Source organism: Agelaius tricolor, unplaced genomic scaffold (assembly GCF_023055355.1).
Source record: "Agelaius tricolor isolate 1412-34295 unplaced genomic scaffold, bAgeTri1.0.p SCAF_1, whole genome shotgun sequence".
Classification (NCBI taxonomy): Eukaryota; Metazoa; Chordata; class Aves; order Passeriformes; family Icteridae; genus Agelaius; species Agelaius tricolor.
In genome coordinates, this window is record NW_027269261.1 from 89,260,323 (window position 1) to 89,281,188 (window position 20,866).

The window sequence follows — 20,866 nt, forward strand, 5'->3', positions numbered from 1 at the left end:
TTTGAGCAGTCCTAACCCTTTTGCTTGATTCAGACCATTCTTGGTGACACACAATGCCAGCTCCCTGCACCAGCAGAGTGAGGCATTGTGCTCAGGCCCAGATTGGCCAACTCAACCAAAATTACACTCTGAAGGGTTGCCAGAGCAAGAAGTGGACAGGAATTAAGCTTTGGAGTTTTGCCTTGTAGGATTTTCTGGACTACTCTTGGCAGCCAAAGAAGGATCATTTGATTTGAAGATGGCAGGTCAAAATAAGACAATGACATAAAATAATTTAACTAAATTTAGTAGGTGTCTGCCTTGAGTTACCAGTGAACTGCACTGAGGCTCAAAAGAATTGGATTGATTTGTTGTTTTTGGCATTTTCCTTGAGGGATATAGTGTGAAGCTTATATAGCACAGGCAAAAATTGGATTTCATGTACCCAGCCCAGAGACTGACATCTCCATTGCTAGGTATCTAGGTAAGACAAATCCCACCTAGGAAAACAGGAAAGGGGAAGGTTTCAAGAGATTCTTCATGATACTTCCTTTCCTCTGTTCAGTAGCAGCTGTTTACTCAGTAGTCCTGCATTATATCCAGCTTATTGAATAATTGTTATTAAGCTTCCTGTAGCTAATTTACCTGGTACACTTCTCACAGCCTTTGTTCCACAGATGCCTTTTTCAGTCATATTTTCTCTGTCTGCTGTTTTATGAAATCTATGAGCCACAACCCAACTCCCTTTGGCACTGCCAGACACCCAAGGAGATTCAATGCATTTTTCTCCAGAAATCCAACTTGGCACATTCATGCATTTAGTCATCATGAGACTTCCTTACGTGTTGCTGGAATCATGTACCTTTCACAGCATTCTAGGAAATCTTTCTACTTGCAAAAGCTAAAAATATAAAATAATACTCTCCATGTGACTTTCTCGGCTTCTGCAATATTCTTAGGGAAATCACAAACTTCCTGAAGTTGCTCATAGGGCTTTTAAAAGTTCTGCTTTTAATAAAAGACTTTACCTGCTCAACAAGGTGATACTTTTTTCTGGAAGGGAAGTTTGTCATAATGGTACATTAGAACACCCAAAAGACAATGATATGGAGCAAGAACCAAATCTGAACTGAGGACCCTCTGTTGCACAGTATGGCTGGACCTGAGTATAGACCAAGAGCTAAATGCACCACTAAACCTGTTTGCCTCCTGAAAAAGATGAAACTCCTCCATCTGAGAAGGCATTTTCACTGCAGGAGACAGTGCAATCATTCTTGAAGTTCCACGTAGCACAAGAATAATTGCAACACCTTTAAAAACACTGTGATGCACTTTTGGTGGTATTCTGTCAGCACGAGTTCTGGCAAGAGGTACATTGCAATGGTAAGATCTGCACCCCCAGCAACAAAAAGCTCACCTGAGTGCCATCTTACAAGAAGATGAAATACATAATTCAGTAATAAGGCACCATTTTCTCAATAAATATCAAGAGGCTCAGAAAAACAATTGAAAAGTAGACAAAGTACAGCCTCTGTTCCACTGGTATATGGCTTTTCACAGTAAAAGGCCTCAGCAGTTGTAGTTCTCTTGCAAATTGAAGGTCATTCATGCCCATTTGGTCTTCACAAAGCAAGTGATGTCCAGGATCTTTTTGCTACATTAAAAAAAACCCAAAAAACCAAAAAAAAGCTATTCCACAGGGAAACTATTTCCACATTTGCAAACTCAGTTATCTTTGGCATTTTCCCTCTTATTGGTCATCTATCTTTTCTGAAGAATTCATTGTTGAAATTTGAGTGCTCTTTTATGTCCTCTTACCTTCCTGCTTTAGCCAGGCTGCTAACTTCACTGCAGAGAGTACATATAAAGGTTTAAAAATAGTTCACCAGTCATTTTGCTGATTGCTTTGTGCTGTCTGATGCTGGTCCATGGAGCATACATTGAGAAACAGTTGTCTAGACTTGATATTTGCCATAGACCAGCAGCACTTCTCAATATCAGGGTAGAAACTTTTTCAGAAAAAAGGCCAATGTTTCTGGCTACAGATCAGTCCTGTATTTCTAAATGACAAGGCTGAGGGTTAATGAGGAATTTGCTCTGGGATTTACAATCGGAAGCTAATAAATACATTGACAGTAGGTTAGGAATACAGAAAGCAATACATTGTCAAAACTGGAGATCTATTTAGAATTTTGCTTTTCTCATTGGCCTCATTTGTAATGAGGCATCATAATGAGCATTATAAGCAGCCATTACCCCCACAATTGTGCTAAATATTTGCCAAATTTTGCTTTTTTACTGGTTGTTAGTCTCATCATATAAAAGAAATTCGATCTGTCTGGGATTTGTCCTGTATGTTTCATCTTCTAAGTAAATCTTGAATGCTTACTCACTAATAATGAACAGAATCATAATTTGTCAAGTTATTATTTAAATTAGTTGCTGCTTCCTGAGTGTCACTTGATGTTGCAAGTCCCATGTATATAAAACTATGAAAAAGCAGTCTTTGAAACTGATTAAGCAAAATAATGAGATTAATATTTTAGCAAGGTTTAAAAAATTTTTGGCCTTGTACGGATGGAGGTGAGACTTTCAAAATCATTGAAGTGACCTAACAGTTTGCAGTATTCCTTCGTGGATTCAGGACTCACAGCCTGCATCTAACCTGCTCAACCTAGTACCAGTGGGTCTGGGAAAACACATGGACTGTATCAATTTGCCTGTTGAGGCTGTATCCCAACCTAATGTCAGATATAGACCTGAGGAACAAGCTTCCTTTTTCCTCACCCACTCTTTCTCAGCTGGGGATTCTCTGTGGCAAATCCAGGTGCAGAAACTGAATGGAGGCGCTGCTGTTTCACAGTGTACACAACAGTGATATTGATACAGGCAAAGGGCTAAAATTTGGTTCTCCAAAAAGTCCTAAAATAGTTTGAAAGAACTGGCCTCAAAAGTTTAAATAATCTTAGCAAAAGGTATGTTTTATGATTATGAATCACGTAAACAATTTAGAAAAATATTTTAGCAAGGGTACCCAGAATTTAAACAGGATAGAAGCCATTGTGCTTCACAATTTCATCTTGCTATGAGAAAGAAGCATCAGTGAGTATTTTGCTCAGGAACAGATTATCTTATTTTGTATGTTGTATTTCCTTCTGGAACTGAGGTTATCAAGAAGTTTTTGAAACAGACTGATTGCATGGCCTAATACTGCAATTCTCTGTGGCTATTCCTATTTCCTTGCACAGCATAATCCATCATTCCATGAAGTTCAACAGTAAAAAAAAAAGGGTCAATAATTTTGCTATGTTGAACACCGAGCAGATTATTAGCAGTTGTACCAGATGGCTCTTGCATATGCAAATATTTGTTCAAAGCTTGGAGGACTTTGGAGGAGGACATAAATTTAGGCTGCAAGATGAATTAGGCTGGCCAAATTGCTTTAGTGAGCAGATAATGAATTTTCATGAATTCACTATCAAACTGAAAAGCAGAAGAAAAATAACTGATTTTTATTCTGGAAAAGGAATAATTGCTTCAGATTGAATAACGTCTATGTAAAAGACAAATCAATTATACACTGTACTTATTTCTCTCCCACAGTGACTAAAATTTCCTACCTACAGCCACGTGTCTGGGAAAACAGGGTAACAGGTATTTAACTTCAACTCTATTTGTAGCAGAGGGCTTTTCTTTCCAAAAATGCCAGCTGGGTCACACTTAGCAAATTTCATAGGGAATCACTGTTTGAGATAAAAATCAGAGAGGAGCTGGTCAGGTTATTCAGGATGGCAGCCTTGAAGCTCAGCTTTCCAACTCAGTTAATGGAATGCCAGAACCCTCCCGCTCTCAGGGGTCTGCAGCATCCAGCCATGGGGAGACCACCATGGAGTTGCTTGGGAAATCACAGAGGCCAATGCTTTAGGTTTCTTCAGTCTAAAAATTAAGAATTTTACAAACAAAATTACGATAAAATTTATGATAAAAAATAGGAAATTAAGCATTTACAGATCTTCTACATTTTGTTTTAGGGTGAGTCACTTCCAGAAGAAAAGTTTCCTGCAATCTTTTCAGCCATTTATGAGTGGCCTGATTGGATTCACGATCCTTTGGATCAGCGAAACTGTGGAGCATCCTGGGCTTTTTCAACCGCAAGTAATATTTCTTTTTGCTCCCTTTGAAAGTATCAGTGATGTTAGATGTGTAATGAAAATTGGAGTGGTTTGTAACAAAATTATATCAACTTGCTTTTCACCTTTTATTACCAAATAGGAACATTTAAAATTGCTCCAACTTTCCTTCTATACTGTCCCAAAATCTTTAAATGTCAATCTAAGCTGCAGCACTTTGCTTTTCATAAAATGGTGTAACATAAGCATGCGATCAATCTTTGTGACTTAATTTGGCCAGAGGGTCCTCACAAGTGCAGGTTTCTGCAACTGCTTCTTTAAGTCACAGCAGTCAGAAAAGGAAAGGAGCTTTAAGGTCAGCTAATCCCAGCTCCCTGAAAAAACCAGACTGAATGTGCTCTTTCTCTGATATATCTTATCCTCTGCAGTTTTAAAAAGAGAAAACCAAGAGAGCTTTTAACAGCTCTTTTGACAGATAACTGCAGAGATGAACAGAGATCACTGAGGGAAATAATTTGCAGATATTGTGTCTAATTTTTCCTTTCTACAAACAAATATTTTAATTTTAATTTACATAATTATTTTCAAAGCTGTGTAGTGTGAGATGCCTTCACATGTTGTTTAGGTCCATCTAATGTTTTCAGTCAGAGTTTTCAAGATTAGTTGTTGCTCAATGAACAGACAAGCACTGCTGTATAATTTTTTTCTTACCATGAATAATTTCTGTAAGTACTCCAAAACTTTTTATACCTATGAAAATAAACTCATTATCATGGGACTTTGCAAAAGCACAAAATACAGTTGCCGCCTGACGTCAACAACTTTGTTTTCTGAAGACTTCCTCAGAGTTCACCAAAGTTAGTGCTGATTTTGATGGGGATTTAGATTTCAAGAGATTTTTTTAGATTTTATTTTAAAATTGAAAAATGTGGGGCTAAAAGTACTACAAATAAAATTAAATCATAGCTAATGACTTGTAAGAGGCTTAATGATTGTTTCATTGTCATTTGATAAAGAAAGTAGAAGCACCTGAGTTTCACCCACAAGTAAGTTAACCTAGTCTGCCTTTAAATCAGTTCATAAATATATAAGTACTAAGAATCATGATTATCTGATTGAATTCAGATAAGGTATCTATGTCTGAGGATTATTTTTGTGTAATAAGGGAAGTCCCACATTTACACTTCAATATGTACATCTCCAAATATTCTTTGTAATAAAACCAAAATATACTTCCAGTCTTGAATTGTCTTCTTCCTAGGACTGCTCTTTTTTTTTCTTGTTTCTTTCCCCTCACATAAAGGAAAGAAAGGTTGAAAAGAAAGCAAAGAGATTTAGAGATTCAGCTGCAGAAAATTGGGAAGTATTTGTTTCTTCTACTGAAGACAAGCAGATGTGAATATGTATTTACAAACATGATACAGACAATTATGCAAATATCTCATCTAATATTTGGGTATTTGGGACTTTATAATAGCCAGTAAATCTAGGAATTTGTCATATAACAGCAAAGTTGCTCATGATGCTTTGCAGTTTCACAATCTTCTCTCGCAAAAGTCTGGACAGATTATGTCAGTATTGTTTAGTGAGGATATATGCACAGACAGAAAATATTGAGGTGGTATTTCTATCCCTCTTTCACAAAAACGACTGCAAAGTTGTGAGTAAATACTTGATTTTGATAACAAAAAATTTATTTTCAAACAGGTGTTGCAGCAGATAGAATAGCAATTCATTCAAAGGGTCAGATCACAGACAACCTTTCTGCTCAGAACTTGATCTCTTGTGATACCAGGAATCAACATGGATGCAATGGTGGAAGCATTGATGGTGCCTGGAGATATTTGAAAACACATGGGTAAATATTTTATCAGTCTGTTTAGATTATTTTAAATTGAAACAGTTGCTTAATTTGCAATAAAACAATACTGTAAATGTACTTAAAACTTCTGTGTTTCTTGGGATACAGGCTCTTCATTTCAAAAAACCTTGAGTAAGCAGCCAGTTGCATGAGACAACACTGTGAATATTCAAAAGAATCAAACATCTTTTCTCAATAAAGCAACTTGTAATCATCTCATTCCAAGGTTGTTCCAGAGTGCAACACTCTATTAAGGATTGTACCTAGATCCTTCCTCCTTCAGATCAGACTAAGCAGAGTTAAGAGCTATCAAATTCCCCCGAAAAGCTAGAAACTTTAAAATGGGATATAATCATTTATGGAATTACAAAATTATTTTGGTTGGAACTTTGGAGATGACCTGATCCAACATTCTGTTCAAAGCATGACTTTAAAATTAGATCAGGCTATTTAGGCCGTTTCCCTGGACACATTTTGAGTATCTTCAAGGATGGTGGTTCCACAACCTTTCTTGTAGCAGGTCAGTTTTTTGACTAATGGTCAAACACTTTTTTCTTATGTCAGCATTTTCCTTGGTAAGACTTGTGACCGGTACCTTCTTTCCAGCTTTTCACTGTGCATCTCCAAGAGTTTTGTTCTGTCTCCTCTATACCTCCCCTTATGTAGTTGAAGACAGGAATGATATACTCTTTGGCTTTCTCTTCTCTAAACTGAACAAGTCCAGCTGTCTCAGCTCCAGTTCCCTAAGTGCCTTCCAATGGATTTGCTCAGTTTGTCAGTGTCTTTCCCAGGGAACACATAAGTGAAAATACAACTCCATCTGCTGAGTAGTAATTTGAGGGGAAGATTAATTTTCCACAATGTCTTGGTTATGTTCTTGGTAACACAGCCCAGTATTGACCAGCCACATTTGCCAAGAGCGCTCACTGCTCACCAACATTCAATTTGCTGTTTCTCAGGACCTCATGTCCTTCTCTGTTAAATGACTTTCTACACTGGCAGTGCCCTGACAGTACCTGGGCAGTTCTGGCTCAGAGGCAGGGTTTGCCATCTGTCTTTGTTGAAATTCAGGGTATTTCTGTCAGGCTCGTTTCTTCAGCCTATTAACACTGCTCTGAACAGCAGCCATGCATACAAATCACTCCCTAAAAGTTTTACATTCTCCAAAACTTGCTTAAGGTGCCTTACATCTGGCTGTCCAGATTGTTAATAGACAAACAAAAGTGTTGCTTTTGTGTTGTCTCCTGGGGAATGTCATTAATAAACAGACACCAGTCACTTTGATCTGTTGACCATTCAACATGCCAGTCCACAACTGACCTTGTAAATGATTTACCTAGTCCAATAAACTAGAGGAACACCACAGCAACCTATGCTGCAAATGTCACAAAAGACAAGGTAAATGATAGGTACTGCTTTCCTTATTCTCTCTGGAGCCAGTAATTTCATCATGGTCAGGCTGTCTCATCATATCATCATTACCTGTCATGGTAAATCCACACATCCTGCTTTCAGTCCACTCCTTGAAGTCTGTATGCCTGGAAATGGCTTCCAGGAGAAGTTCAATAACTGCATTTTAGATACCATATAATAAAATCGTGCTGTTTCTTACATTACCAGAATTTTTTTATCTTTTCTGTTCCGTACCAAAATCTATTTACTGTCTTGCTTTTGTACAATCTCACCCCTTACTCTGATATATCTGAAAATGACAGAGAGGGATCTCAGGTGTTCTCTCTGTCAACTTTTGATTTTATCTATAACACAAACAAACAAACCATGTCAAGAGCAGAAGAATGTCAGATGTGATGTGTTGACATGGCACTCTGGGGATCCAGGAGAAGACCTGTCACACTATACAAGTGACAATTCTGCTTTCTGCAAGTGTATCAAACTATTTCTGATATGACAAGGGCTTTGTATTGTTATGAGGAGAGTTTACTTCGAGTGCTCCTCTATCTTTTTCTTTCAGGGTTTCAACACTAAACTGGCTTTCATTTAGGTTTTAAGAAGGAGATCCTTCAGCTGAGTGATTAGCAAAGGCCCCTTAGCACCTCAGGAGCTAAGGGAAAAGGTTTCATTAACGAAGAAATGAAAGTTATAACTTGACATTTTAATTTTAAGCACTTTTTAACTGCAATACTTTTCTTTAACTAGAAAAACAGTCTCATGTTACTCAGTAGTTTATGTTTTTATGAGAGTAATTGCAACACTTTGTCTCTGAATGGTTTTCTTGCCTGTTAAAAACAGGAGCATGAGAATTGCTGGTATAGATAAGAGAATTTTTATGAGCATTATCTCCAGAACAGTTGGAGCATCTTATTTTAGAGGGAAAGCTGTAAAGAATGCAGTGACAAGACAATCTCCTAGTTTTCTATTCCCTCTGACTATTACCCCATGTACAGGCACAACTACCATGAGCCCCATAATAATAAAATTCTTCCTATGCCAGAATGTAGTATTATTTTGACCTGAGCACTGTGGTTAGTGACATGGCCTGTTATACAGAAGCAATTTTTAAGTATAAAAGAGTTAGTTAGCTTATTTTTAAAAGAAAAGCAAGGCAGGCTGAAGCTCTGCAAGGGACTTCATTATCAACCTAGCTGTACCCTCGCAGGAGCTTGTTCTGGTGTAAATGCAATAACATTACATTTTTACAGCAGAGTGACAGTGTGTGCTGAGCAGGCTTTCTGTGAGCCTGGAAACACAGAGCCACAGCACCTCAGCTCACACAGCACATCTGTGAACTGTCTTTTCACCTTCACACTGCCAAGTACTTGCTTATTGCTCAGCCTCATGTTAGTCACCAGCCTCTTGCAGCTGATCTTCTCTGAAAATAATCTGAAGGGCAGTTGTGAAAACCATCATGAATTTTTGGAAGCTATCTAAATCTCCAACAAATCTCAGCAATCCAGGATTATTTTCTTAGTCATTTATTATGCTTTTTTTATTGCCACGGAGCTAGCTCCAGCTTGTACAACATCACTGTGCTATGACAGACCTTTGCTTGCTACCCATTTTTATCCCTGATCATTGATTTGTCATCAAAGTACCACACATGAAAGTATCCCTACTTACCTATTTTTATAAACATTTCTACATTCTGCTTTTCTTTCCTCAAGTTCAAATATTTCAAAACCCACTCTAAAATTTCCAGATGCAAATAAACACATTAAGGGAAATATCCAAATATCTTTAGAATAGATACTGGAAGAACACATGAACAGCACTTCTGGGTCCATCTAGCCCAATGTTAAGTCTCTGACAGTAGCCAAGAGCAAATAATATCAAGAACAAGAATTAAAAAAAAGTTTTGATTCACTGGAATCATAATTTAATCAGTTTTGTAGGTAAACCCCATAATCCATAACCTTTTACCTGTGACAATGCAAAAATATTGGAAATTTATGGCATACAAGTTAGAAGTGTCTTTTGAATGAGCCCTGTTAAATAGTGCTTGCTTCCATACACTTCCAGGTGACTTATTTTTAGGAATCATTATATTGCAATCATTGTGTCATTATCTGCATACCCTGCAACAGGGAGAAAACACATTGATTTTCTGTGGGGCCTAGTAAATTATCACAGCAGGCATTCAATGCTGTTTAAAGTTTCTGCTGTTTTGATTTCTGGAGTGTGCTCAGCTCAGGTTTTTGACAGATTTTCAGAAAAATCAAGTGCTGACCTAAACTAACCCCAGTAAAGTCAGAAAAAGATTTCCATAAAGCTCAAGGAAGCTAGGCATGTGCTGAGACCTGACTTTTCAGAATTACTAACCACCCAATTAACAGTGAAATCTGCTGTAAGTGGACCTGAAACACTGTTTAAATATCACTTTGTCTTCCTCCATTAATTAAAGAATAAATATGTATTCTATTACTAATTATCATTAGTTTTAAGTGTTTCAGTTACAAGTCATAATTTGGGAGAAATAAGTGTTCTTGAAAGCATCTATTTTAACTAATAAGAAAAACAAAAAGGTTATATTCATCAAGAATGAGGAAGAAACACTTCATTTTCAGGTGATATAAAAGTTAGACATGAATGTAAATAGTGCTTCCAACCACAATAGGGCTTCATCTGATTTGTACTTCAGGCTCTTGGCAGCTGTAGGGTATGAGAAAGATATTATTGTTATTATTGCAAATAACACAGTCTAATGTTTAGGATTATTTTCTTATCTCACAATTCAAATATATAAATGCAATGAATCCACAAAAATTTCATTAGATTGAACACACAGACATGACTTCAAATGAATTCTGTCAAGAATGTATGAACACACTACAGAGTTTTCCTAGTTGGCCCTGGATTCTGCTTGTTTCTAACACTATTTTTGTATATATGTGTCTATATTTGTGCATATAAACATATTCACATATATTTCTGTTTTTCTTCTATGACTCTTTTGGAAAGATCTTCTCCTTGAAATGTTTTTGATGTTTACTGTAGTGCTGGTGCTTCAGCACATACGACATTGTTCTTCAGCACATATGAAATTGTGCTTCAGCAGAAAGCTGTTCAATTGTGGTAATCAAGGCTGCAGAAACTGGTTGGTGAAAAGATTCAAACGTGACTCTTAGTTCAGAGATCTCATCTGGATTACCACTCAGCTCCAGTGTGCTACTGTATGTGCTCTACTTTGGGCAGAAAGAAAAAGATTTCTCAGATTTTCTATCACCAAATGCTAATGGTAAAATGCGATTTCTTATTCAAAACAGCTGAAGGATATAGGGGCTTATCTTGTAAAACTCCTGACAGCTAAATATACACTGTCAAGTGTAGTTATACTCCATATAGTATAGAAATATAGTTTTCAATTCCTCAGGTTCAGAAATTCCAGTATAATTGATGAATACAAATGCTTTTTATAGGAGTGACTATTTTAAAGTATTCTGCTTCAGCAAAATATTTGATTATGCTCTGTAAAAGAAACCCTCTCCTAGGCCCGCATGGCATTAATGCAGAAATGTGTATATTGTTTCAGGAATGTCTAACAGTGTTCCACGTATCCCATTTCACAAGCCATTTTTGATAAATTAAGGCCATTGACAACATTGGTAATTTATTAATCTTTTTCAGTGTGAGCTTTCATGTATCATAAATGAGATGAATGTACCAGGTGACAATTACTAAACACATTTTTTACCCTCTCTTTGGAGAAGAGTGGGAAGAGGACTACTGTAATGGAAACTTAATCATAAATATCATGTATATTAATTAAAGGAAATGCCATCCAGCTGAAAATATGCCATCTACATTTCTGAAGAGTATTACTTGAAATACAACAGTTGCAAAATAATTAAAAGCTTGAAGTAAAATGGCAAAAATTTTTGAGTGAGCTTCTTATCAACTCTTTTTTTTTAACTACCTGAACAGGGTTGTATCATATGCTTGTTATCCATCATTTTGGAACAAACACCTGGGGCCATCAGCTGAAAATCAGTGTTATGTGTCAAGTGAATATGGAAAAAACCATACAAATGGGCCATGTCCCAATGCTTTTGAAAAATCCAATCGGTTATACCGGTGTGCCTCTCACTACAGGGTGTCCTCAAAAGTAAGTTAATGAAATTCATCTATTGTCTCAATAATTTTACTCCTTTGAGGTTTGATTAAATATGTTCACTTAACTTCAAGACTAGAGCTGTGAATTTTCCTTTATGTTGCCCTTGAATTTTCCTATGAGTTGAAATTCTTTATAGTTTCTCAGTTGTACATCATCTCTTTAAAGTTTATACTTTGTGGTCCCATTTGAAATTTGAGATAGAAAATAAAGTATGCAGTCATAACAGTGCAGTTCTTCTCAAACATGTTTCTGAAGGATTTGTTAATTTGGTAAACCAAATATTCTCCAGGAGAAAAACAAGTACAAGGGCATACTTATACTATATATGTGTGCACACAATGATAAACTAGTATGAGTTTTAATTTTATTTAATAAATGTTATCTTCCCTTGCTCTCTCTGTTGCTGCTCTCACCTCCTGTCAGGAAACTGATATAATGAAAGAAATCAAGGAGAGAGGACCAGTGCAAGGTATGGTAAGTTTAAAGGATGATAGCATTATTGAAATAGTTAGACTTTGCAATGACCATGTACCAAAATATTAGAAAATGCAAATTACATGCCACAGTGGAGAAACAAGTCATATGCACTGCAGTCCATCCAGGGACATTTGGTGGGTAAATAGTGCCCCTAAAGCAGCATGGCTGCATCAGAGCCTGTAAAGAGTAAAATGACCTTGAACTGGATATGTTGAAAATTTGTGCAAAATGTGTGTGCAGGAAATCTGTGTGCCTTTTTTCATGACAGTTCTTTGGTCATTGGTGAAATAGCAATTTATGGAATTAAATGTTAGCCAGGCTCGGATCTATAGGGCTGGGGTGGATTCCCCCATGGCTAAGGCCAGCTCACCAGACCTGCTCTCCTCTGAAGGTAAAGCTGAACTATATGGGACTTCCAGCAAATCATTCAGTACTGAAATACCCTAGAATTTCTCATTTCAGAGCCCAAATGCTCTTGTTGATGCCTACCAGTTTTGAATTTCTCTGCTGAACTTTGCAATGAAGATCCCTGACCTCTTGGAGGTCAGAAATACAGAGACTCAGCATTGAGTAGGGAACTGCAAATTTTTTCTTTTTTACCCTGGATGCTATCCATTTGTGGCCATGTATGGTGCTGGCAGCAGCTGAAAATGCAGATTCCTGCTCACACCCAGGCCAGTGTAACTAGAGAGATTGATGGATGTGGGGCTTGGGATGATGGAGAATGGTCACAGTGCAGGATCTCCACCTCTCTTGGATGGCTGGCTGATGCAAACCCAAAGAATTTTACTTCAGGTGACTTCTGCATTTCTACTGCTTTTAATTATATAAGGAATTATCATAATCTTCAATTTATTATTCAAATGGTTTTGATTATGAGATAGAATTCATTTTGATGCATCATGTAGTTGAAATTACTTCTTAAAGCTCTTTATATGGGCAGCTGCAATTAATCTGAAGTTCAGACTTACAAGATCAACATCATCAGTCTTTTTTGTGTGTTTGCTCAAGGAAAATATTATTTCCCACACTGCATTTGATCTAGATGTGAAAAACAGTAATTTCTGCCAGTTTTAGAAAATGATAAAAATTAGGATCCTCAAGATAGAGTTTCAAACCTCAAACATTCTTCTGGATTAAATCTGCTAGTACTAAATTTTACACATGAAATAATCAATATTCAGCCATTTATTAGGATTTAGCCACTCACCAATTCAATTTTTTTTTTAAATTTAATGCTTTTGTGTATCAGGTTAAGGTAATGTTTTTTGTAGAAAAATCAAGATTTACATAATGGCATATAATCGAGACTATGCATCACTGACTGAAATCACTTGCTCTTTTTTCTTTTGGATATGAGTTTTAAATTAATCACAGTTATGACCCTGTAATTTGTCACTGATCCTCTCCTCTATCTTCCCATATTACAAATGCAACCAGGGCAAAAGTCTAATTTTAAAACCATAGCATACTTTTTCTGCAAATGATCTTCAAATACTGAAGGGGTTTTCCATTATTCATTCACTTGTCATTTCTGACGAACTTACAAAATGCTCAGGGACAGTCTTTTCTAATGTACTAAGCAATGTTTAATAGCTGGGAAATGAATTCAAGATCCCTTCAAGATCATGATGATGAATAGATTTGGATTTTTGGACATATTCAAAGTTAAGAAAAAAAAGGTTTTTTAACAACTGTGAAGCAGTAGGTTTAGGAATGTAATTGAAGATTTTACATTGTACAGCTTTCAAGTTTGAATGACAATTTCTCTTTGACCTACATCATTGTCTTACATGGTACAGAAACCGAGCAATTAGCAATTTTTGATTCAAAAATGAAATACTAGTTTTTTTAAGAAATCCATTTTCAAGTAAACATAGTGAAATTTCACCAATCATTTCAAAACATTCAGACAATCCTAATATGGCCCATACTTTTTTTTTTCATGGACTTTAGGAAATACTCTGACAGTTACAAGGCTGACGAAGGAAAATTATCCTCTCTGACACATCAGTCAGTCTTGATTAAAAAACAGGCTTACAAATTGCTGGCAATACATCACAGTTTTGACCCCACAAAACTTACAAATTCAGTTGTTATGATCTTGGGAAAAATGTTTATATTTGCTAGAGAAAGTAAATCTGTAAAAAGATGAAGAAAATTATCTGTAGAAAGTGCTTGACTATATTAATGGATAAGCTAAACTTTGTTTCCTTTTGTAGCAACTAGTTTTAATTTCTCATGTCTTTGTATGATTAAAAAGAGACAAAAAATCCTATTTAAGCATTTTATGCAGGGGAATGCATAGTGGAATCATTATTTTAATCTGCTGCATCTATATGCATAGATCTGACAAGCTCAGCATGACTGAAGTAGCCCATGCATGAAGTATAGTAAATCTTATGAAAATCGCTGCCTTTTCTGATTCATTAATAATTAATCTGTTCATTTTGGGAAATGCAAAGTCTTTCCTATGTGAGAAGGAACAAAATTAGGTGGTGGACTGTGATCACCTTGTCCTGTCCAAGTCACAGTCTGTATCAGGACAAAGCCACTGGATAAATAAAAATATCTCAGTTCTAGATCTAGAATTACCATAATCTTTGTCCATCCTGTACTTCATGCACCCAGACCACTCTAAATCCAGACCATACCATTGTTTAGGTCCTGATTACAAGGTATTACATACACATGGGTATATATATTTACACACATATAAAAACGTGTGTGTACACATGTGCCCAGGTGTGCAATGTATATATAATATACAATCATGGATAAAATTCTATCACATAAACTAAAGTTATTCTGGAAATACACTTCAAAAATTTCTACTTTATTTAAATGGAAAAAAATTTAGGTATGATATCTCTTCACAGACAAGAATTTGTCTCATTTGGGACACAAGTTGTATTCTCCTTTGTACTTACAGTTGAAGGCAGCAACATTGGAAGAAACAGATGGGCTGAGTCTATTAAGACATCATGGCTCCATGGCTGGTGTCACAGCTAAAGTGTTAGGGGGGTTTGACAATGGGATGGCCTAAGCACCAGGCATGCTGTCAGCAGATGGGACTCCCCTTTCTCAGAGAGGAAGGAGAGCCTTTGCTCAGGAGCAGTGGGTCTCATTGCCAGAGCTTCATCCAAGCTGTGATGGGGAAGGGACACAATATCAGGCTTGTCTGTGGCAAGGCAATTGGCCTCATTTAACCATGTTTTGAGAAATCTCTCTCATCCCCTAAAATTTTTGACTGTTTCGTATCTTCAGCCAAATATGATAGAGGTTCTTTTAAAGATAGTTAAATTTCTTCAAGTTTATGAAAATATTCAGGTAGGAAAAAGAAATTTGTAAGTATGCCAGACAGAAAATATGGCAGCATGATCTCATCTTACTGGATGCTGCAGATCTATACCAGGCACATATGTTATAAATGGTCCAACCACATAAAAAATGGTCAGTGAGTCTTGTACTTAATGGGACTCCTAAGGTGCTAGACTTTAGGAAATTGGATTTCACTAATTCTCATGTTCCAAGCAGTGTGGCAGTTAAAATCATAAACTAAAAATAAAATGGAATGAAGCTTATAGTTAATGTTTCTAATTCACTGGAATCTAAAGGTAATGTAGACCTGAAAAATACTTTCATTTCTCTGGATCTGGTAGCCCACCATAAAGCAAATGGTACTAATGGTGGCAGAACATATGTGGAAAAGAAACCCAGAACTTAATAAACGAATGATGCTTCTAAGAAATAATAAATAGACATAAAATGCAACTTGTAATCTTCATTTTCTTGCACAAAATGTTCAGTCCATCATCTCTTTCACCTTACATTTTTACGAAAAAAGGGGTGACTTTTCCCACACTTTCAACTAGCAGTCACGATTTATATACATACAAACAATTTGGTTTTCTTTAAGGAGATTACTGTGTATTTGATGAACTTTAAGTTTCAGAAAAAGGCATTTCACTCCACTATATTTCACAGGATATACATTTTCTGTTAAATACTTTTCTTGAATATGCAGATGCTAGTCTGAACTGAGTAGTTTATATATGAACCTCAATTTTATTGAATTCGATTTCAAAATTTATGTAACCCTTCATGAGGCAATGTTTCCTCTTAGTGCATTGGAAGAAGTCAGTGAGAGGGAGTTTCCATGATAAGGAAAACTGACAAACTTGATAAGAGACCGTAGAGAGAACTTTGTTGAAGTATTTCTATTGGTTCACTCACAGCAGGACACTTCCGAGAAATGGATGCTTTTAGTGGAATTACAAAGTGCACTTAATGCAATCCAACACACAACAAGAATTTCACCGGTAAAATGCAAGGAGCAAAGAATAATAGAGGTTATGTTTGCTGACTGTGATTTTTCCTACTGTTTTTCAGCTGTAATGAAAGTATATGAAGATTTTTTCCTTTACAAAGAGGGAATATATCGACACTCCCAGAAAGCAGGATCTAAATGGAAAACTCATTCAGTCAAACTCCTTGGGTGAGTAAAGCACATTCTTTTACCTTTTTTCTCTGCCAGTCATGAGTGTAATAAAATGTCAATGACCAGTCTGTAAACCAAAGACTTGACTGTCACAGATGGAACACTGCTAGCTCCCAACATAAGACTGATGTTTCATTTTTGCCTTGTCTATGAATTTTAGAGAGTACTGAAAAGAGGTGTAGACCCATCATCTCTTAATCTATTCTTATATTTGTTCAAAACCATCAAATATAATGTTTGTAGAATAAACCATTTAACCCCCATATATATATATATAGTTAAAACCCACATACACACACACACACATTTTAATATATATATATACACCATATAAAAATACTTGGTAGGGTATTCACAAATATTCCAAGTTGTGAACAAAGTTGATATCATTTTCTTCAAATATGCCACCAAACAGAATGCAAATAGAAACATGAAAATTGAGTGACCTCCCACTCAAATGGCATAGTTAGGGGTCTAGGCTTTCTGTGCCCTGAATAGAAACCAACTGCTGCTGAGATGCTGCTGATTTTATTTGGAAAACCGCTTCAGAAGCATGTGTGTAGTACACTAGTGGGTTTCCTCTCAAATGTAGACCAGGCCACTATGTTATCAAGACAAGTGTCTAATAATGCATATGCTTGAATTACTGAACACACCACAAGGCTTTATTCTTTGCCATGGAGGGAATATGCAAGGATGAATTTTTATTAAATCAATGAGTGAATACACAGAAAAATTACTGTAGAATCTCAAGAAAATATTTTATCGGTGGTCTAGAATATCATATAAGTAATGATTCCATGTGTGCTAGGAAAATTACTGAGAGTATTTACAACAAGTATTTCAAGAACATAAAATTGCAAAATAAGGTTAATTTTGTGCTTGTGATCTTAGTGAAGAAATCTTCATGAAGGGCATAGAAGCAAAGAGATGCAGCAGGCTTATGCCAGATCATCTTTGATACTGCTGCAAAAAGTATTGACTTGGACAAATAAAGGAAAAACTCCCAGCCATATTATTATAGAGAATATTGTGCAGCAATGAAAAAGAGAAACTGGAATTTAGTGTAGAAAAATGGGGCACTAAATTAGGAAAATACATTTATGGAGGACAGATGGTAAGTGTTGATTTTTGTATCTGTATTTAAGGTAACAGCTGTGAGAAACCAATAACATTAGACAGTAAAATGTGCAGTGCAATTTGAATACTTTAGCTCTGGAATGAGCTGCTGTGAGGCTGTAAGTTCAGGTGCTGGGAGGGCTGTGAAGTGTGCTTGGTGCAAGCATAGGGTGATGACAACTCTTCCCTAAGACAAGCTGCTCCACATTTGTGCAGAATAACCTACCCAGATGAGTGATTATGCAAGAATAGCACCAGGGGATAAAGTGATGGCTGAGGAGGGAGAGAGGAGGAGATAACTAAAGTGCCAACCATATGTACCAATCATATGAAGCTCAACAGGGGAAAGTGCAAGATTCTGCACCTGAGATGGGGCAACCCTGGATGTACAGACAGACTGGGAAATGAGATGCTGGAAAGCAGTGCCACAGGAAAGGACCTGGGGAAGCTGGCTGATTGAAAGTTGAATATGACTGAGCAGTGCCCTGGCCAGGAAGGCCAACCCTGGGGGTTATCAGGCTCAGCATTGCCAGCTGGGCAAGGGAGGGGATTGTCCCTCTCTGCTCTGAACTGGGGCAGCCTCACTTCAAGTGCTGGGGGCAATTTTGGGCACTGCAATATAAGAAAGATATTAAACTATTAGAGGGCGACAAAAATGGTGAAGGGCCTTGAGAAGAAGCTGTATGAGGAACAGCTGAGGTCACTTGGTCTGTTCAGCCTGGAGGAGACTGAGGGGAGACCTCACAGCTGTTACAGCTTCTTGTGAGGGAAGGAGGAGGAGCAGACACTGATCTCTTCTCTGTGGTGAAAAGTGACAGAATCCAAGGGAATGGCCTGAAGTTGTGCCAGGGAGGTTTATGATGGATATTAAAAAGAGATCATTCACCCAGAGGGTGGTTGGGCACTGGAACAGCTCCCCAGGGCAGTGGTCACAGCATAACCTGACAGAGTTCAAGAAGCATTTGGATAATGCTCTTGGGTACATGGTGTGACTCTTGAGGTGTTCTGTTCAGGGCCAGGAGTTGGACTCAATGATCCTTGTGGGTCCCTTGCTAGTCAGGATATTCTATGATTCTGTATTTCCACGCTGAAGTGGATGCTGATTTAAATGGGAACTGACAGGCTTTGCAAAGAAAATATAGCAAGGGACCCTTAGGCAACCCTTAGGCAAGGGACCACTATGAGCAAAATCTGAACACCTTGACTGAGACACAGGACTGTGTTGAATGGTCACTGGTGAACACTGAGAAGTAGGAAAGACAAGTGATCTGATGTACTGAAAAAGAACTTAAGTGACGGAAAAAGAAGAAAACTGAAGATGATATTATATATGAAACCCCAGACTTGTTCAGAGTTTAATATGGGGGAATGCATTTTCTTACTAACTCATTTATTTAATTTGAATATTCCTGAAATACCCAATGGATCCAACAGTATAAAGATTTACCAATCCTGAAATTGTCTAAGGCACAAATGTTGAAATGTTGTGGCCTCCAAAGTTGTGCCATATAAAATACTTGCAGACCTGTTTAACTGTAAAAATTGAATTAGATCTTGACAAGTTGGAGGCTGTTGGAGCCTTAAGCTAGGTGCTTCTAGAATGATAAATCCAACCATAAAATGTGATTCTGCATCATGAACTTTAAACCACTTCATTGTATAGATTCTAATGTCTTCAGGATTAAGCCATCACTTTTTAATATAATTTATTAGTTTCAATGAATTCGAATGCAAAATATGTGTTGTGGGTGTAAGTTCTTTGTCACTCATATACAGCTTGGAAGCAAAAGAAAATGTAGACTCCTTGACCTCAATAAAAAAACTCATGGGAATCTCATCATAGTTGTACTTCAGATAAAAATACAGATGAATATTTGCATTTTGCTTAGCTGAGATGGCTCCTGGGGAGACAAAAAGGAGCAGAGACATGCTGATAGATAGGATAAAATATGCAAGTTTTTTGTGGGTTGAGGTTTATTGTAGGCTTATTTTTATTTATAATCCCTTCCATAAAAGACATTCAATACTTGTAAAAGACAGCCATAATAATGCCAGACCCTATTAAGCTGATATTTGTAATATCTCAGAAACATTTTTGAAAATGCCTTAAATTGCTCATGAATTGTGCAACATATAAGGCAAAGGAGTGATAAAATGCAAATACATTTCAGTGATGCTTGCAAGAGCTATTTGTACAAAACCAGAAATGCACATACAAACTGCTCAATTGATCATTGGACCAGAAGGATTTTAAATGTTTAGACTGGCTTCCCTTGTTCTGCAAAGGGGAAATTGAAAGTTATTCTCCATCAAAGGTTTATTTATAAAATCAGCTGTGACAAGACTGGGAGTCTATCTCCCAGTGCGGTACTGTGAGGTACTGTGGGACCTCAGGCTCAGGGAGAGAATATGAAAAGACAGAATAGCATGGAAGGAGGAGAGAAAAGCGTGGAAGAGCCAGGTGGAGGCTGTTGTGGGTAGCAGAGTGTTTGGGTTTGGTCACAGTCTCTCTAGTGAAATAGGGCTTTCAGTTATCTGAAGGCAGGACGGACAGACCCACTGATACTTGAAGAGAACAGGGTCTCAGGCAGTTTCTGTGTCTATTCTAGACACAGGGAGATAAGCAGAAGAAGTGAGTAATGGAGACTGGAATACATAACAGCTAAGTTTTTATGTAGTAAAGTTAAATTCCTATGCCTCTGCATGTTTCCTTTATCTTTTATAGATATTCATCTGCTCTAGCTCAAGTATCTAAAGGTGAGCTGAATTGCTTCGTTGGATCTGATTTCTCCTTTTAGACTATAATAAAATCTGTGGGATAACATCACACTTAAATAGCTAAAATGAAAAATTCTAGATTAGATTACAGAAATCCCACATGGAATGACATCTTAAAGTTGCTTAAAACCAAAATGACTGGTGCATAATATTCATAGTAAGACAGTATTTTCAGAATCTTGCATATGTATGTGTTTATGTCCATACATGCATTCATGGATCCATACATCCACAATTACAGCTCTTAATGACACCAGAATGAAAATCAGTTAAAGAGGCACAACAAAACTGCAAATGGCAAGTGGGACTAAAGAGGACAAACTATTAGTGTGATAATTTTCATTTTTCATTGGCACTCTCCTATTTAAAGAAGATTGATGGCTGAAAAATGACATACAAAACTGTCATTTTTATCTCCAGGTCTCTTAATGAAAAAGGACTAAATTCACATC

The 20,866-nt window shown here is 36.9% G+C and overlaps 1 protein-coding gene across 1 annotated transcript in view; it reads left to right on the plus strand.

Annotated features, from left to right (window-relative positions):
• The window catches only part of TINAG (tubulointerstitial nephritis antigen), a 37,946-nt gene that overhangs the window by 10,051 nt on the left and 7,029 nt on the right, over positions 1-20,866 (plus strand). Inside the window, exons 5-9 of the mRNA XM_071431881.1 lie at positions 4,011-4,134; positions 5,817-5,967; positions 11,350-11,530; positions 11,963-12,008; positions 16,409-16,514. Coding sequence (XP_071287982.1) covers positions 4,011-4,134; positions 5,817-5,967; positions 11,350-11,530; positions 11,963-12,008; positions 16,409-16,514 — 608 coding nt within the window. The remainder of the gene's footprint in view (positions 1-4,010; positions 4,135-5,816; positions 5,968-11,349; positions 11,531-11,962; positions 12,009-16,408; positions 16,515-20,866) is intronic.